General features: G+C 38.8%; 1 protein-coding gene across 1 annotated transcript in view; it reads right to left on the bottom strand.

Moving 5' to 3' along the window:
• The window catches only part of Fbxl5 (F-box and leucine rich repeat protein 5), a 43,242-nt gene extending 31,340 nt beyond the window's left edge, over positions 1-11,902 (bottom strand). Inside the window, exons 1-2 of the mRNA XM_026403315.2 lie at positions 11,733-11,902; positions 626-841 (exon numbers count right to left, since the gene is read on the bottom strand). Of these exons, the coding sequence (XP_026259100.1) occupies positions 626-841; positions 11,733-11,816 (300 nt within the window). The 5' untranslated portion in view covers positions 11,817-11,902. The remainder of the gene's footprint in view (positions 1-625; positions 842-11,732) is intronic.
• Positions 11,903-12,602: the final 700 nt, after the last annotated feature.

Here is a 12,602-nt window from a genome sequence, read left to right as displayed (position 1 = left end):
TGATAATATTTCACTCAAGAAAACAACTTTAAAACTAAGTAAGGGACAGCATTTAAATGTTTTATTAATAGTAATAAAGTCATAATTGACAGACTCTAATGAAACTTAACCAAGCTCTTCTGAGCCTTCTTCTCAATTAGACCTGATCTTGGACTCTGTCCTTGGCCCTCTTAGTACACCTTTAGTAAAAATCCTGCTTAGTCAGTTTATCAAAACTCTTCTACCCTTGGTATCTGACCACCTCAGTATCTGATCAAATTCCTCATCCCTCTACCCTCAGTCTCCTACCACCCTAGCCTGCCTTCAGTAAAAATCCTGTAGAATTGACATAGCAAGAATTCTCCTGATCATTTTTCCTCCACTGACCCCCACCTTGCTTCCTGGCTATAAACTTCAACTTATTCTTGTATCTGCAGTTGAGTCAGATCTCTTCCTTACTGCAAGCCCCTAGTGCAGTTATCCCTACTGAAAAAGCCTTCATAGCCATCTTTAACAAATGATTAAAAAGGCAGATTATAGTTTTCCTTTAACATCATAGCATTTACTACAAATTGCTAACAGGTTTTGCCAATGACATAACAAAATGGCATAAATTTTAAGTTATATACCTATTTTTGCAACTCACCTTAACATTCTTCAGTCCCTTTTCAAAGAGGCTAAGCATCTCAGAGAGTTTATTGTCAGAATGTACATTATAAATGGTCTGGCTGCGTTGTTGAAGCAAACCAATAATGTATTCATTTTCAATCTGTTCATGCATTTTGAACTCCTTGAAAGTAGCATACAAAGACTGCAGAAGAGCACGGAAATCGTTGTTGTTGGAAAAGTTGGTTTTAGAAAGCTAAATAAAAAGTTAAAAAGAAGACATAATAAATACATACAAATATGTAACAATGTACCAATAAAGAATATTCAAATGTGTTCCCATTTACTTTTCACATAAAGATATTTACCTTGCATTTGGTTATATTAAAGTACAAATAAAGGAAATTCATAAATAAATAAGTTATAATGGTAAGATTAAAAAGTATACTAGGCCAGGAAGATGTTGGTTTGCATTCTTTTTTTTTCCCATTTTTTTATGGGTGCATTATAGTTGTATACAACAGTGGGATTCATCATTACAAATTCATACATGCACACAAAATAACTATATAATTTAGCCAATATCATTCCCCAGTGTTTCCCCTTTTCCTCCCTTTCCTCTACTCTACGGGTCTGATTATCATGAGATACCCCCCACACACCACCTTTCTTTTCCTTTTTCCTCTCCAGCTCCCAAATGGTTTGCAATCTTAAGGATTTGATATAAAAAAAATAATGCACACACAAATCACTTAGTTTCTTTAAAAAGGATCTGACTCAATCCCTTCCAAACTTAAAATTCCATTATTTTATAATAAACACAGGCAGATACATTATAGAGATGTGGTAAATATTAAGAGAATTACATTAGGAGAATGTGGTAAATATTTTTTTCAATGTTCTTTATGCTATTAAACTTTTGCAACTTAAAAATCAAAAAACACTTTATTATAGTTTTTTTTAAATTTTAATATCAAGATGAGACTGATCTAAGCAAGAATAAAATATTGAACTATTAGAACATTACTAGATAATTTTTCTTTTAATGTCAGTTTCTTCTTGGTGTTAAATGGGAACAAAATATCTGTAGATAATTTGAGATTAAAAAAAAAAAAAAGAGAGAGAAAACTGTTTCAAATACTTAACAACTAATTAAGTATTTAATTAGCTCACCAGAATATGAGTAAAGTAAATCCATTTGAAGGAAAAATACAAATCAATAAAAATATGAAGAAATGCACACATCGTAAGTTTCTTTAATTCTAATATTCAACAAAAAATGTGTATTTAAGATAATTCTAACTTTTTACACTTAGTAGCAAATTAAATTCTAATATTTAAAATACACAAATTATGATATACAAAATACATGTATGAAGATGTGAATTTGGTGTCAACATACCTTAAATACAGAGTTATGATAAATTGTGGTATAAAGGTGTATTAAGTGCTGAGGGCCATTACCAAGTAGGTATGACGCATCGTAATCCTTGCCAGTGTACCCCATGTTAAATGGACTTGCCTTGGAAATTTGCTGCGACCTTGCTTGTGTGTTTGAGAAAGGTGACCCTGCTCAATCACCAGGGTGGATCCAGGATTAGGGTGTTTTCCTGCAGGAATTATCTCCGTCCTTGGGTTTAGGGCGTGACAATAGGAGTTTTAGGGAAGTTGAGGTTGAAGATTATTGATGCTGGGATTAGAGTGTTCCTGCTGCTTGTTCCCGTTGAGTTCTCGTGAGATTAAAATGGGATTTGAAAAAAGCCTCGTGGAGTAGGATTTGGGATCGGACATATTGGAATTGCCCCTGAACGTGTGTGGAGGCTGGTGTGAGATCGGGAATAAAGAATTGCTGTTTGAACCTACAAAGCTGTGTGGTGGCTCGTGATTCTGTGCCAAGCCGAGACATTGGCACTTGGCTTTTGGCAATTAAGAATTGTAATGCAAAAATAAATAAGATAAGCGAATTATGAAGAAAATTGCTTCAAGTTAAAATTCAAAGTAACACTCAAACCCTCCATTACCTATATTAAATAATCTACCTTCCACTGTATCAATTCTATTTCAAAATTTATTTTCAATGTGGAAATCTGCCAGAGTTGTGGCACACTCCTTTAATCCCAGTGAACTGGAAGGTGTAAACAGGAGGATCACAAATTAGAGGCAGCCCTATTTAGCAAGACCCTGTTTCAAAATACAAGAAAAAAAGGGGGGGGGGCTGGGATGTAGCTTCGTGGTACAGTGCCATAGGGGAAGCCTGATCAGGTTCAATACAACAGATAGATAAATGAAAGGAGAAATGCTACTGACCAATAATTGCTAGACTTGCTTTCTAAAACCTGACCTAATATTCCTAAAATGGAGCACCAATCTAAACTGTTTTATTATCTGTTCTTGGCAGGAATTGTGGTCTTAAGACAGAGCATCAAAAAAGTCAACTCACAAACTCCTAAAGCAAAATTGTTCCATTATACATAACAGAATTAACTAAGTATATTATACAAAAGGCAGTATGGGCTAGGCATTAAGAGTCACCTGTAGCCAGCTGTGGGTGGCACATGCCTGTAATCCCAGCAGCTCCAGAGTCTGAGGGACTATGCAACTCAGTGAGACCCTGTCTCTAAATAAAATATTAAACTGGGCTGGGGAAGTGGCTCAGTGGTCAAGTGCCCATAAATTCAATCCCCAGTACCCAGTCCCACCAAAAAAGTCACCTCTAATCCCAATAGCTTGGGAGGCTGAGGAAGGAGAATCAAAAGTTCAGCTAGTCTCAACAACTTAGTAAGATCCTGCCTCAAAATTAAAAGACATTTTTAGAGAACCTAGGATCAGATTCCAGTTCTACCATTTATTTAGCTATATAACCCTTGTAAATTACTTTTTCTTGTAATGTCAGTTTCTTTTTTTTTAAAGAGAGAGAGAGGTAGAGAGAGAGAGAGAGAGAGAGAGAGAGAGAGAGAGAGAGAATTTTAATATTTATTATTTAGTTATCGGCGGGTACAGCATCTTTGTTTGTATGTGGTGCTGAGGATCGAACCCGGGCCGCACGCATGCCAGGCGAGCACGCTACCGCTTGAGCCACATCCCCAGCCCTCTAATGTCAGTTTCTTCTTGGTGTTAGATGGGAACAAAATACCTGTACTTCAAATGGCTGTGTGATACTTAAGTATGAGTTATCATCATTTTGAAAATTAGACATTCATTTTATAAATTCATGCATTTCTTACTCTATTTAAATATTTATTAAGCAGCTATATGAGCCAACAACTGTTCCTGGTACTTGGGATACATGAGTGAACAAAATGAAGATTTCTTAATTTATGGAATTTATAGTCTAGTGAAGGGAAATAATACAATGAATAATTAACCATAATACATAATAAACAGGGATTGTCAACTTTTTCTGTCAAGGGGCAAAGAGTAAATATTTTACCTTTTTAGGGCAGATATTCTGGTATCAACAATTTAACTAAGCTGCTATAGCACAGAAATACTCAGATAATATGTAAGCAAATGATTATGGGCTATATTTCCATAAAACTTTGTATTAATGGACAATAAAATTAGAAATTCCATATAATTTTCTTTGGTTTTTCAACTAAGTAACAATTCAAAGGCAACTTTTAGCTGTTGAGCCATAAAAAAACAACATGCAAGGCAAATTTGGTTAAATCCACTCTGCAGATTTTAAGAATACTAAGAAATGCCACACAAGATCACAACAAAATGCATTAGGAGATAACTGGTGTAATCACTATTGTATCATTTTACATAAATGAAAATACCTGCAAAAATTTTAATAGTAGAAATATGACATAAATCAAAGCATTAATTGATTTTTAAATGGCAAAAAAAATAAATGTACTCACATGAGTTAAGATAAAATCTTAAAAGACATGCAAAAAAATTTTGCAAAACTTCTCATTAGACTATTGGAAATTCTTAGACTTGAAATAGAATAAGGTAAAAACCAGTTTTTAATGCTACAATCTGAGAAGCAAATGGGCATGTAAAATGACTCATATCATAGGCTCAATTCAGCATAGTGGTTAAAAGAATTAACTCTGGAGCCAGATGGTGAACTGATTCTGCCAGCAAGTCACTAAATATCCATACACCTCAGTTTCTTCATCTGAAAAATTGGGTTAATTATATTAACTAACTGACAAGGTTCCTGTGGATGACTTCATAATATATTACTATAGTGTTGATGTTATTCATATTTTAATGATATATTATTATGAATTTACAGATATACTATAATTATCAGTTATTAATATACTAATAGATTCAAAGAGACACAGAGGATAACATCAACTAGCCCTATAGGGCTTTTCTGCTATTATTTCTGTATTTGGTCGAAAATAAAAGTATCATTAGAAGTCCTTTGAAAAATTGGTACCACAATTATGGAAAATAGGATGGAATTTCGCCAAAAAAAAAAAAAAAATAGAACTACCATATGATCCAGCACTTCTGGGTATATGTCCAAAGAAAATGAAATCAGTATATAAAAGAGATATCTGCACTCCCATGTTCATTAGTGTGTTTTTCACAATTGTCAAGATATACAAACAGGGGCTAGGGCTGTGGCTCAGCAGAAGTGCACTTGCACGGCATGTGTGGGGCACTGGGTTCGATTCTTAGCGCCGCTTATGAATAAATAAAATAAAGGTCTATCAACAACTATTAAAAAAAAAGATACACAACATTAGTGCCTGCCAAAACATGAACAAATAAAGAAAATGTGATTACACATAGACATATACACATATACGTGTACATGCACACACATACAGCAATTTAGCCATACCCTGCAGCCTGGATGCTGGGTGGTAGAGTACTTGCCTAGCATGCAGAAGGCCCTGGGTTCAATCCCCAGTATCAAAAACAGAATGCAGGTTTAAAAAAAGGAAACCCTGGCATTTACAAAAGCATGGATGAACTGGAAGACATTATGCTAAGGGAAATAATCCAGAAACAGAAAAACAAATACTTTAGGATTTCATTTATATGTGGAACTTTAAAAAATGGAACCACAGAAATAGAATGGTGACTGCCAAGGACCATGGGATGGAGAAAATGATAGAGATGTTGGTCAAAGAGCACAAATTTTCAGTTTTAAGGAATAATACTGGGGCTGGGTATATAGCTCAGTTGGTAGAGTGCTTGCTTCACATGCACAAGGCCATGGGTTCAATCCCTAGCACCATTAAAAAAAAAAAAAAAAAAAAGGAATAATACTGTATCTACTGTATCATTTACTTGAAATCTGCTGAAAGAGTAAATCTTAAGTATCATCATCCCCCCCCACACACACACAGAGTAACTCTTTGTGGTTACAGATGTGTTGATAATTTAATTTTGGTAATTATACAATGTATATTCATATCAAATCATCAAGTTGTATACTTTGAATGTCTACAATTTTAATTAATTAATTATGCTTCAATAAAGCTGGAAAAATGATCACCAGATAAAAAGTCACATTCTTGAAGGGAAAAAAAGTTTACACAATAGATGGAAGATATAAGAGTTTCATTTGTGTTAAATCCACACGTTTGCTTATTTGTGAATAAGTAGGACAAGAAGGAAAAATAACAATAAAAGAAAATGAAAGGAGTCTTTAAAATACTACCCACATCAGTTTTTCTCCTCATGAAAAGTGCAAATGTTTTTAACCTGTTACTGAAAATTAGTAGATATAGCAGTTAAAATAAAAACCAGAAGACATAATATAACTCTTTAAAAATCTATTCATATAAATTTTTTTTCAAATTTCTGTCTCCACGAAGGTATTCATACATATAGACTTGACTGGGGGTTGGAAGGGGACCCTAAATACTAATAATTTCTAGAACATGCTGAGGCCTCTAATAGGCACTATAACACATGTTTTTAAGTATTACTTCTTAAAACAATACTAGAAGGAAGTATTGTAATCCCCATTTTATAGAATAAAGAACTGAGACTCACAGAAATAATTTATTCCAAATTATACAACTATACAGTAAACAAAACAGAGATCAGGTCTCTAGGACTTTAATACCTATGTTCTTTCCACAAGAGATGATGCTTGTCCCAATCATAAAGCTATCTTTTCAGATCCAAAGAAGCAAATAGAAGAATATTTACTCTAAAGCAAAAGTTCTCACCACAGGGGTAATTTTGCCCCACAGGATTATGATAAAGAGCAAGATCTAGAGATAGTTTTGTCTGTCACCACTGGAGAAATGATGCTGACATCTAGTGGATAAATGCCAGAAATGCAGCCAAAACATCCTACAATGCAGAGGACAACCCCCATGCCCACAGTCTGGTCCAGAATGTCAATAGTGCTTCACTTGAGAAATACTGCTCAAGACAAATATTTTTTTCAAACACTGTTTTCAGTGACCTTCAGCATATAATACAGTACAAACCAGATACACAGATATCACAAACAGTTCAAACAGATTTGGGGACATGATATTTCACTAATTTGTGATTGAACTCATATTTACTTTTCCCCTTGTTTAATGCTGTTTCTGACCCTCAAATCAACTTACAATGTACTAGTAGGTCACAGGACATATTATGAAAAACAATGACTTACAGTGATACAACCCTTAAATATATGAGACAGAACACATACAATTAACAACAGTAGCAGTCATGTGGTCTCTTCCATATATTTAAATTTATAACTGTCTCAGGCACTCTACAACTAAAATATAACAACCTTGCTTGAAACCAATTCAAGTGTTGTGTCACTTAAAGCCGGTAAGTTTGAAAATAGGTATGAAAATATATAATGAAAACCAAAACATTACTACCCAAGTACGTTTTTACTTTCTGTCTACATGGCCAAACAAAATATATATATACATATATATATTATGATCAATAAAAACTTTAGTATTAACTGGGGCTGGGGATATAGATCAGTCGGTAAAGTACTTGCCTCACATACACAAAGCCCTGGGTTCAATCCCCAGCACCACAAAAATAAATAAATAAATAAATAAACAAACAAAGAGAGAGAGAGAGAGAAAATAAAAATAACTTTAGTTTTATCTGGTCAAATTTATTCACTGATGGAAAAAATAATGATCCACAGGTTAACTGTTCTGCATAAAATCATAAGAGTAATAAGCAGCAGAACCAGTGACATAATGCAGAAAACATAGGTTTCAGAAGAGGGGGAAAAGACTCTAAGATTAAAATTCAGGCTCTACTAATTACTACCTGAACAGGTTGGATAAGTTATTTTAACCACTAAGACTGTTTCCTCATTTTTAATTGAGGGATAATACTTGTCTTACAGGGTTCTTATGAGGATTAGGAGAAATGACATCAGCATGTAGTAAGAACTCATTAAATTCTCTCTTCTTTCCTCTCCCAGCTCTCAATTCAATATCCTCTCCACTAAACCAACCTTCCCAAATGTCAATTGTTTTATGGATATGCAGAAAATTAGGAAAAACTGGTCAAAAAGATATTCATACTATTAAAAAAATAATATATTCATTATTCTGAGTTTCCTTAGAGTTTTTATCATAAAATATTCTTTTATATACACTACTAAAGTACAGAGCATTTTTAATATACTTACCTGAAAAACTCAAGCATTCCCTAAAGCCTCCACCACTTCCATTTTTATTTTTTTTCTCTTTTTTTTAATATTTATTTTTTAGTTATCGGTGGACACAACATCTTTGTATATGGTGCTGAGGATCGAACCCAGGCTGCACGCATGCCAGGAGAGCCACATCCCCAGCCCCCCACTTCCATTTTTATAACTGATTTACATATAAGTCTGGGAATCTTGGCACTAATCACATCCTTACAAATTCTACCCATTTTGTTCTCAGAAATCAATTAAAATAGACCATTTCTGATACTTTACCACAGAACTGACTATACAGCCTTCCTCTGTTCCCATGATTCCCAGCTTGGATTTCATCCTAGCACAGTTGTTAATACATATTAAACTGTGAAGTCCTTAAGAATAGTGTCCACATCTCAATAACCAACAAGTTACTACAAGCAAGACTGACAAGTAGAAATTCCATACTCACTGACAGAATTAATGAAGTTTAGAGGATTCAAGAAAAGACAGGAATTGGAGTGAAATGGGGAAAGGATATCAATCAATGCAAATTTTTACTAAAATCCTTCCAATCTGGATCAGTTAATTAGCATCTCTCAGCAGACTACTACCAAAAACATCAGTAACCATTATGGTTTCACATGAAGAAAATTAAGCTTCAGTCCTAATCCTGACCTGGGTTTCCATCTGGATCTATAACTAACTGCTTTCATAACTCGGCCTATTTAATCTAGGCCTACAAATCCCCAGATATAAAACAAAGTACTCCCTGCCTTTATCTACTCCAAAGCACTGTCAAGATGACAAAGGTGAAAAACCTTTCCATAAAATCTCTATAAAAGAGAAAATTCATGAGCAAAATATTAAATTAGGTACTATGTAGCAATATTAACATGACCCATAAAATGAGAAGAAATTTTCTAAGTAAATTAGTCTAAGCACAGAAATAACTGATTTAATGTTTGTAAACAAATGGTTGCTTCTAAAATATACCATACTTTAAAAAAGTTCAATGCTGAAAAAAAAAACTGACTTCTTTATGGATACCACATGGATAGAGTCAAAATTTAGAATATAGTGAAATATAATTTATAGCTTTTTAGTTTGACCATAAAAAAATGTCATTCTCACTTGGGATAGTTTTATTGCAGGCTATACGGACTTGATATCCTTGTTCTACACAACCAAGGGATGGTAATGGTAAAACTTGCAATGACAAATAAAAAGCAACACACTCTTAATTCTGTAAGACCATTTAACCAAAATACATATTTTCCCACTCTTGCTCAGAAAGGACATCCTAGGAGAGATTTCCACTGGTTAACAGAATCAAAAAGAAATGATGATGTCAAATTCCTATGCGTTTTTTTTTTTCTTTTCTAAATTACCTTGGTCACCCTGCAGAAAACTGGACTTTTAAATCTTAATAAACACATATAATAATCTTATTAACTGTATGTAATCAATTTAGAATTAGTGATAATTTTTTCACAGTAACGGGGATAAATTCCTGAAAATTTTGACTTAACGCTATATAAAATTGAAAATGATTTATTAAACATGTTATGCAAGAGGGAACAAGTAAGAATCTTATTTGACTCAAATATTGCTTTATTAGAAAAGGCAACTTCATTTTCAAAATTTGCTCAAATGTTCTCAATCACCAGGAAAAGAGCCACAAGAATGATGACTAACATCTTCAAACTGTTAAAATAAGGCTAGGACTAAGGATGTAGTTCAGTGATACAGTGCTTGCCTTAGCATTCAGGAGGCTCTCAGAGCCTCAGCACGGCAAAACAAACAAAATTAAGACTGGTTAGTCTTGTCAGCAAATAAATGAATAGTGATTATTGGAAGGTCACAATTATTTGGAAATTTGAAAAAAAAAAGTAAACATCTCCTAGAAAAATGTATACATGCACAAAATTTTCCACACAATAGCAGGTGACCCCTTAACTATCTCCTTTAATATAAACTGGAGAGAAAACTGTGCAGAGAAAATCATAACTTCCCTTTATGATTTCTGAGAAAGTGGAAAACCTCCCCATTTTTCTTTCCTGCAATTAAAGGACACTGTTAGAACAAAACTGAAAAGACAGGAAAGATAGAAACAGACAACTGAAAAATTCACATCTGCTGAAAGACTTCTCCATTCCTCAAGAGTCTCCTAGATAAGTAGTTCTGACCCTGGTCTGCACACTGCACTCAACCTGGAGAGATCTAAATTACACTTATGGTTCCACTCTCAGAGATCTTAATTTCAGTGGTTTGAATATCAGGATTTTCACAGCTTTCTGGGTGATTTTAATAGACAACCAAGTTGTTGATCACTATCCTAGCCAGTCCTAGTGTTTGAACACTTGAATTGGGTATTTTTTTTAATTTTCAAAATGAAGGGGGAGGAGGAGAGGATGTTTGTGGGGCAAGAGATGTTTGTGCTGAGATCTGAAACTCAACCTTACCTCTTTCAACTGCTGGTCTTGAGTGTGGCCTAGCAATGAACACTCTGGGCATCCTCCAGCCGCCTTTCTGGGCTAACAACCTCTGTTTGCTTAATGCTACGTAATTTCTGAAAATTCATAAAAGTTGATTTCTATCCTTAAGCAATACGTTTAAGTTCTATTTATTTGGTTCATTTCTACAAGAAATGAGACTGCCCCAAGTTTTAAGGCTATCCATATGACTTTCCCCAACATAAATTGACAAATGTGAGAATTTTAACTTAGTCATTAGCAAAAGGACCTGAGTTACCTCCACAAAAGTGCTTCTCCAGCTTACGCTGGCTGCACCAATTAAGAGTCCGAAAAGATTCCCACAGTCAAACCAACTTTTCCCGAGCCCCCCCCCCCTTTTTTTGAGCCAACGCAAAGAATTCCAACAGAGAAGAGCTGTCTTGTAACAAATTCTACATGGAGTAAATATCTGGGGCAATAAAAGTTGCGGGGAAAACAAGAACCATAAATGAAGAATGAAGGTCCACTAGCTCCTAAACAGGGTTTTTTTTCTCCCAAACCCAACCCGCGAACAGCCAAGAGGGAAAATGCAGGAGGAGCTGGGAGCCGCTGCCCGCCGAGCCAGGAAGCAAGCCCGAGTTGCACAAGGATGCACGGGTGTCTGCAAAGACGCGGGGAGCCCGAACAGGCCGGGGGCGGGGATCGCGGGCGGGGAAACTGCAGTAACGGCCTGCCCACGCGGACCGGCAGCCCACCGCGCCGGCCGGCCAGGGTCCAGGGAGTTCGCGGCCCCGCTCTCCGAGGGGCTGGCGGCGGGCGGCGCCCTCCCTTCCGCGCGCCAGGCCCGCGGGCAGGAGGACGCCGCCTGGTAGGGCGGCGCCGCGCGCCCCGAGGGCGCGTCGGAGGCCGCGGCCGGGCGGGGGGCAACTCCCGAGAGGTCAGGGGCGCGGGGGCCGCGCAGCGCTGACAGCTGCGCAGGAGGCGGCGGCCCCGGGGGCTGCGAGCGCCGCGCAGGCCAGGCCGCCTCGGGGACCCGCCTGCTGCTCGCCGCCTGCCGCTCCCCGCCTGCCGCGCCGCCGCGAGCAGCAGGCCCCGCGCTCCGTTACCTTGTCGCAGTAGAGCCCCACCAGCTGCTTCATCCGCCAGTGCGGGGCGGTGAAGACGTCCACTTCTTCAGGGAAGGGCGCCATCGCCGCTGCTTGAGCCTTCGCCTCAGCAGCCGCGGCCGCCGCCTCTCCATAGACACCCTCGCCGCGGGGCAGAGGCGGCGCGCCCCCCTGCGCATGCGCCCGCCCCGTCGGCGCGCGCGCCCGGGCCGCCCGGCCGGCGAGGGCGCGGGAACGCGCGGGCCGCCGCCATGCGGTCCCTGCGGCCCACGTGACCGCGCGCGGAGGCTCGTGGCTTCCACCTCCCGCCTCCCCACCCGTTTCTTGTCCTCTTCGTGTGTCGCAGGAAGAAACTAAGCCTTCTCCCCGTTGTGTCGCGTCCTAAAAACACTGTATGAAGCGAGGAGGTGACGTTCGTGGGTGCCCGCCGGCCTTGAGGCCCAGCAGCCCCGCACCCCGACTTCAGTGGATCCCGGAGGCCACCTGGGCGCCGGAGCGCGACGCCCCTCGGCCTGCGCGCGACCGTGCCCTCCTTGACCGGCCTAGGTTCCCTTGCGCGGCCCTCACCACCTGCCAGGCGCCGGCCTGGGTTTGGTTCCCGCCCAGGGTCGAGCTAACCGGGCTGGGGTCTCCGGGAACGTGTGGCCCGCTCGGGGAGCGGCAGGACCCGTCGCTGCGGGGAGCCCGGGCTGAGGCCGGCAGGGAGGGTGCGGGAGAGAACCCTGGTGCCATCCCTCCATCTTAAGACCAGGCTTAGCGGGAGAAAGGACTAAACCCGCGTGACTGGCCTGAAGAAGGTCCCTGGGTCTCCTCGCCCCCCGGGAGACCCATTCTCGGCTTAGCCTGATCAACCCTCCAGGGCTCAGAGGA

Source organism: Urocitellus parryii, chromosome 10 (assembly GCF_045843805.1).
Source record: "Urocitellus parryii isolate mUroPar1 chromosome 10, mUroPar1.hap1, whole genome shotgun sequence".
NCBI lineage: Eukaryota > Metazoa > Chordata > Mammalia > Rodentia > Sciuridae > Urocitellus > Urocitellus parryii.
The sequence above is the reverse complement of the archived record's forward strand: the minus strand, read 5'-3'. Positions and strand labels throughout refer to the sequence as shown.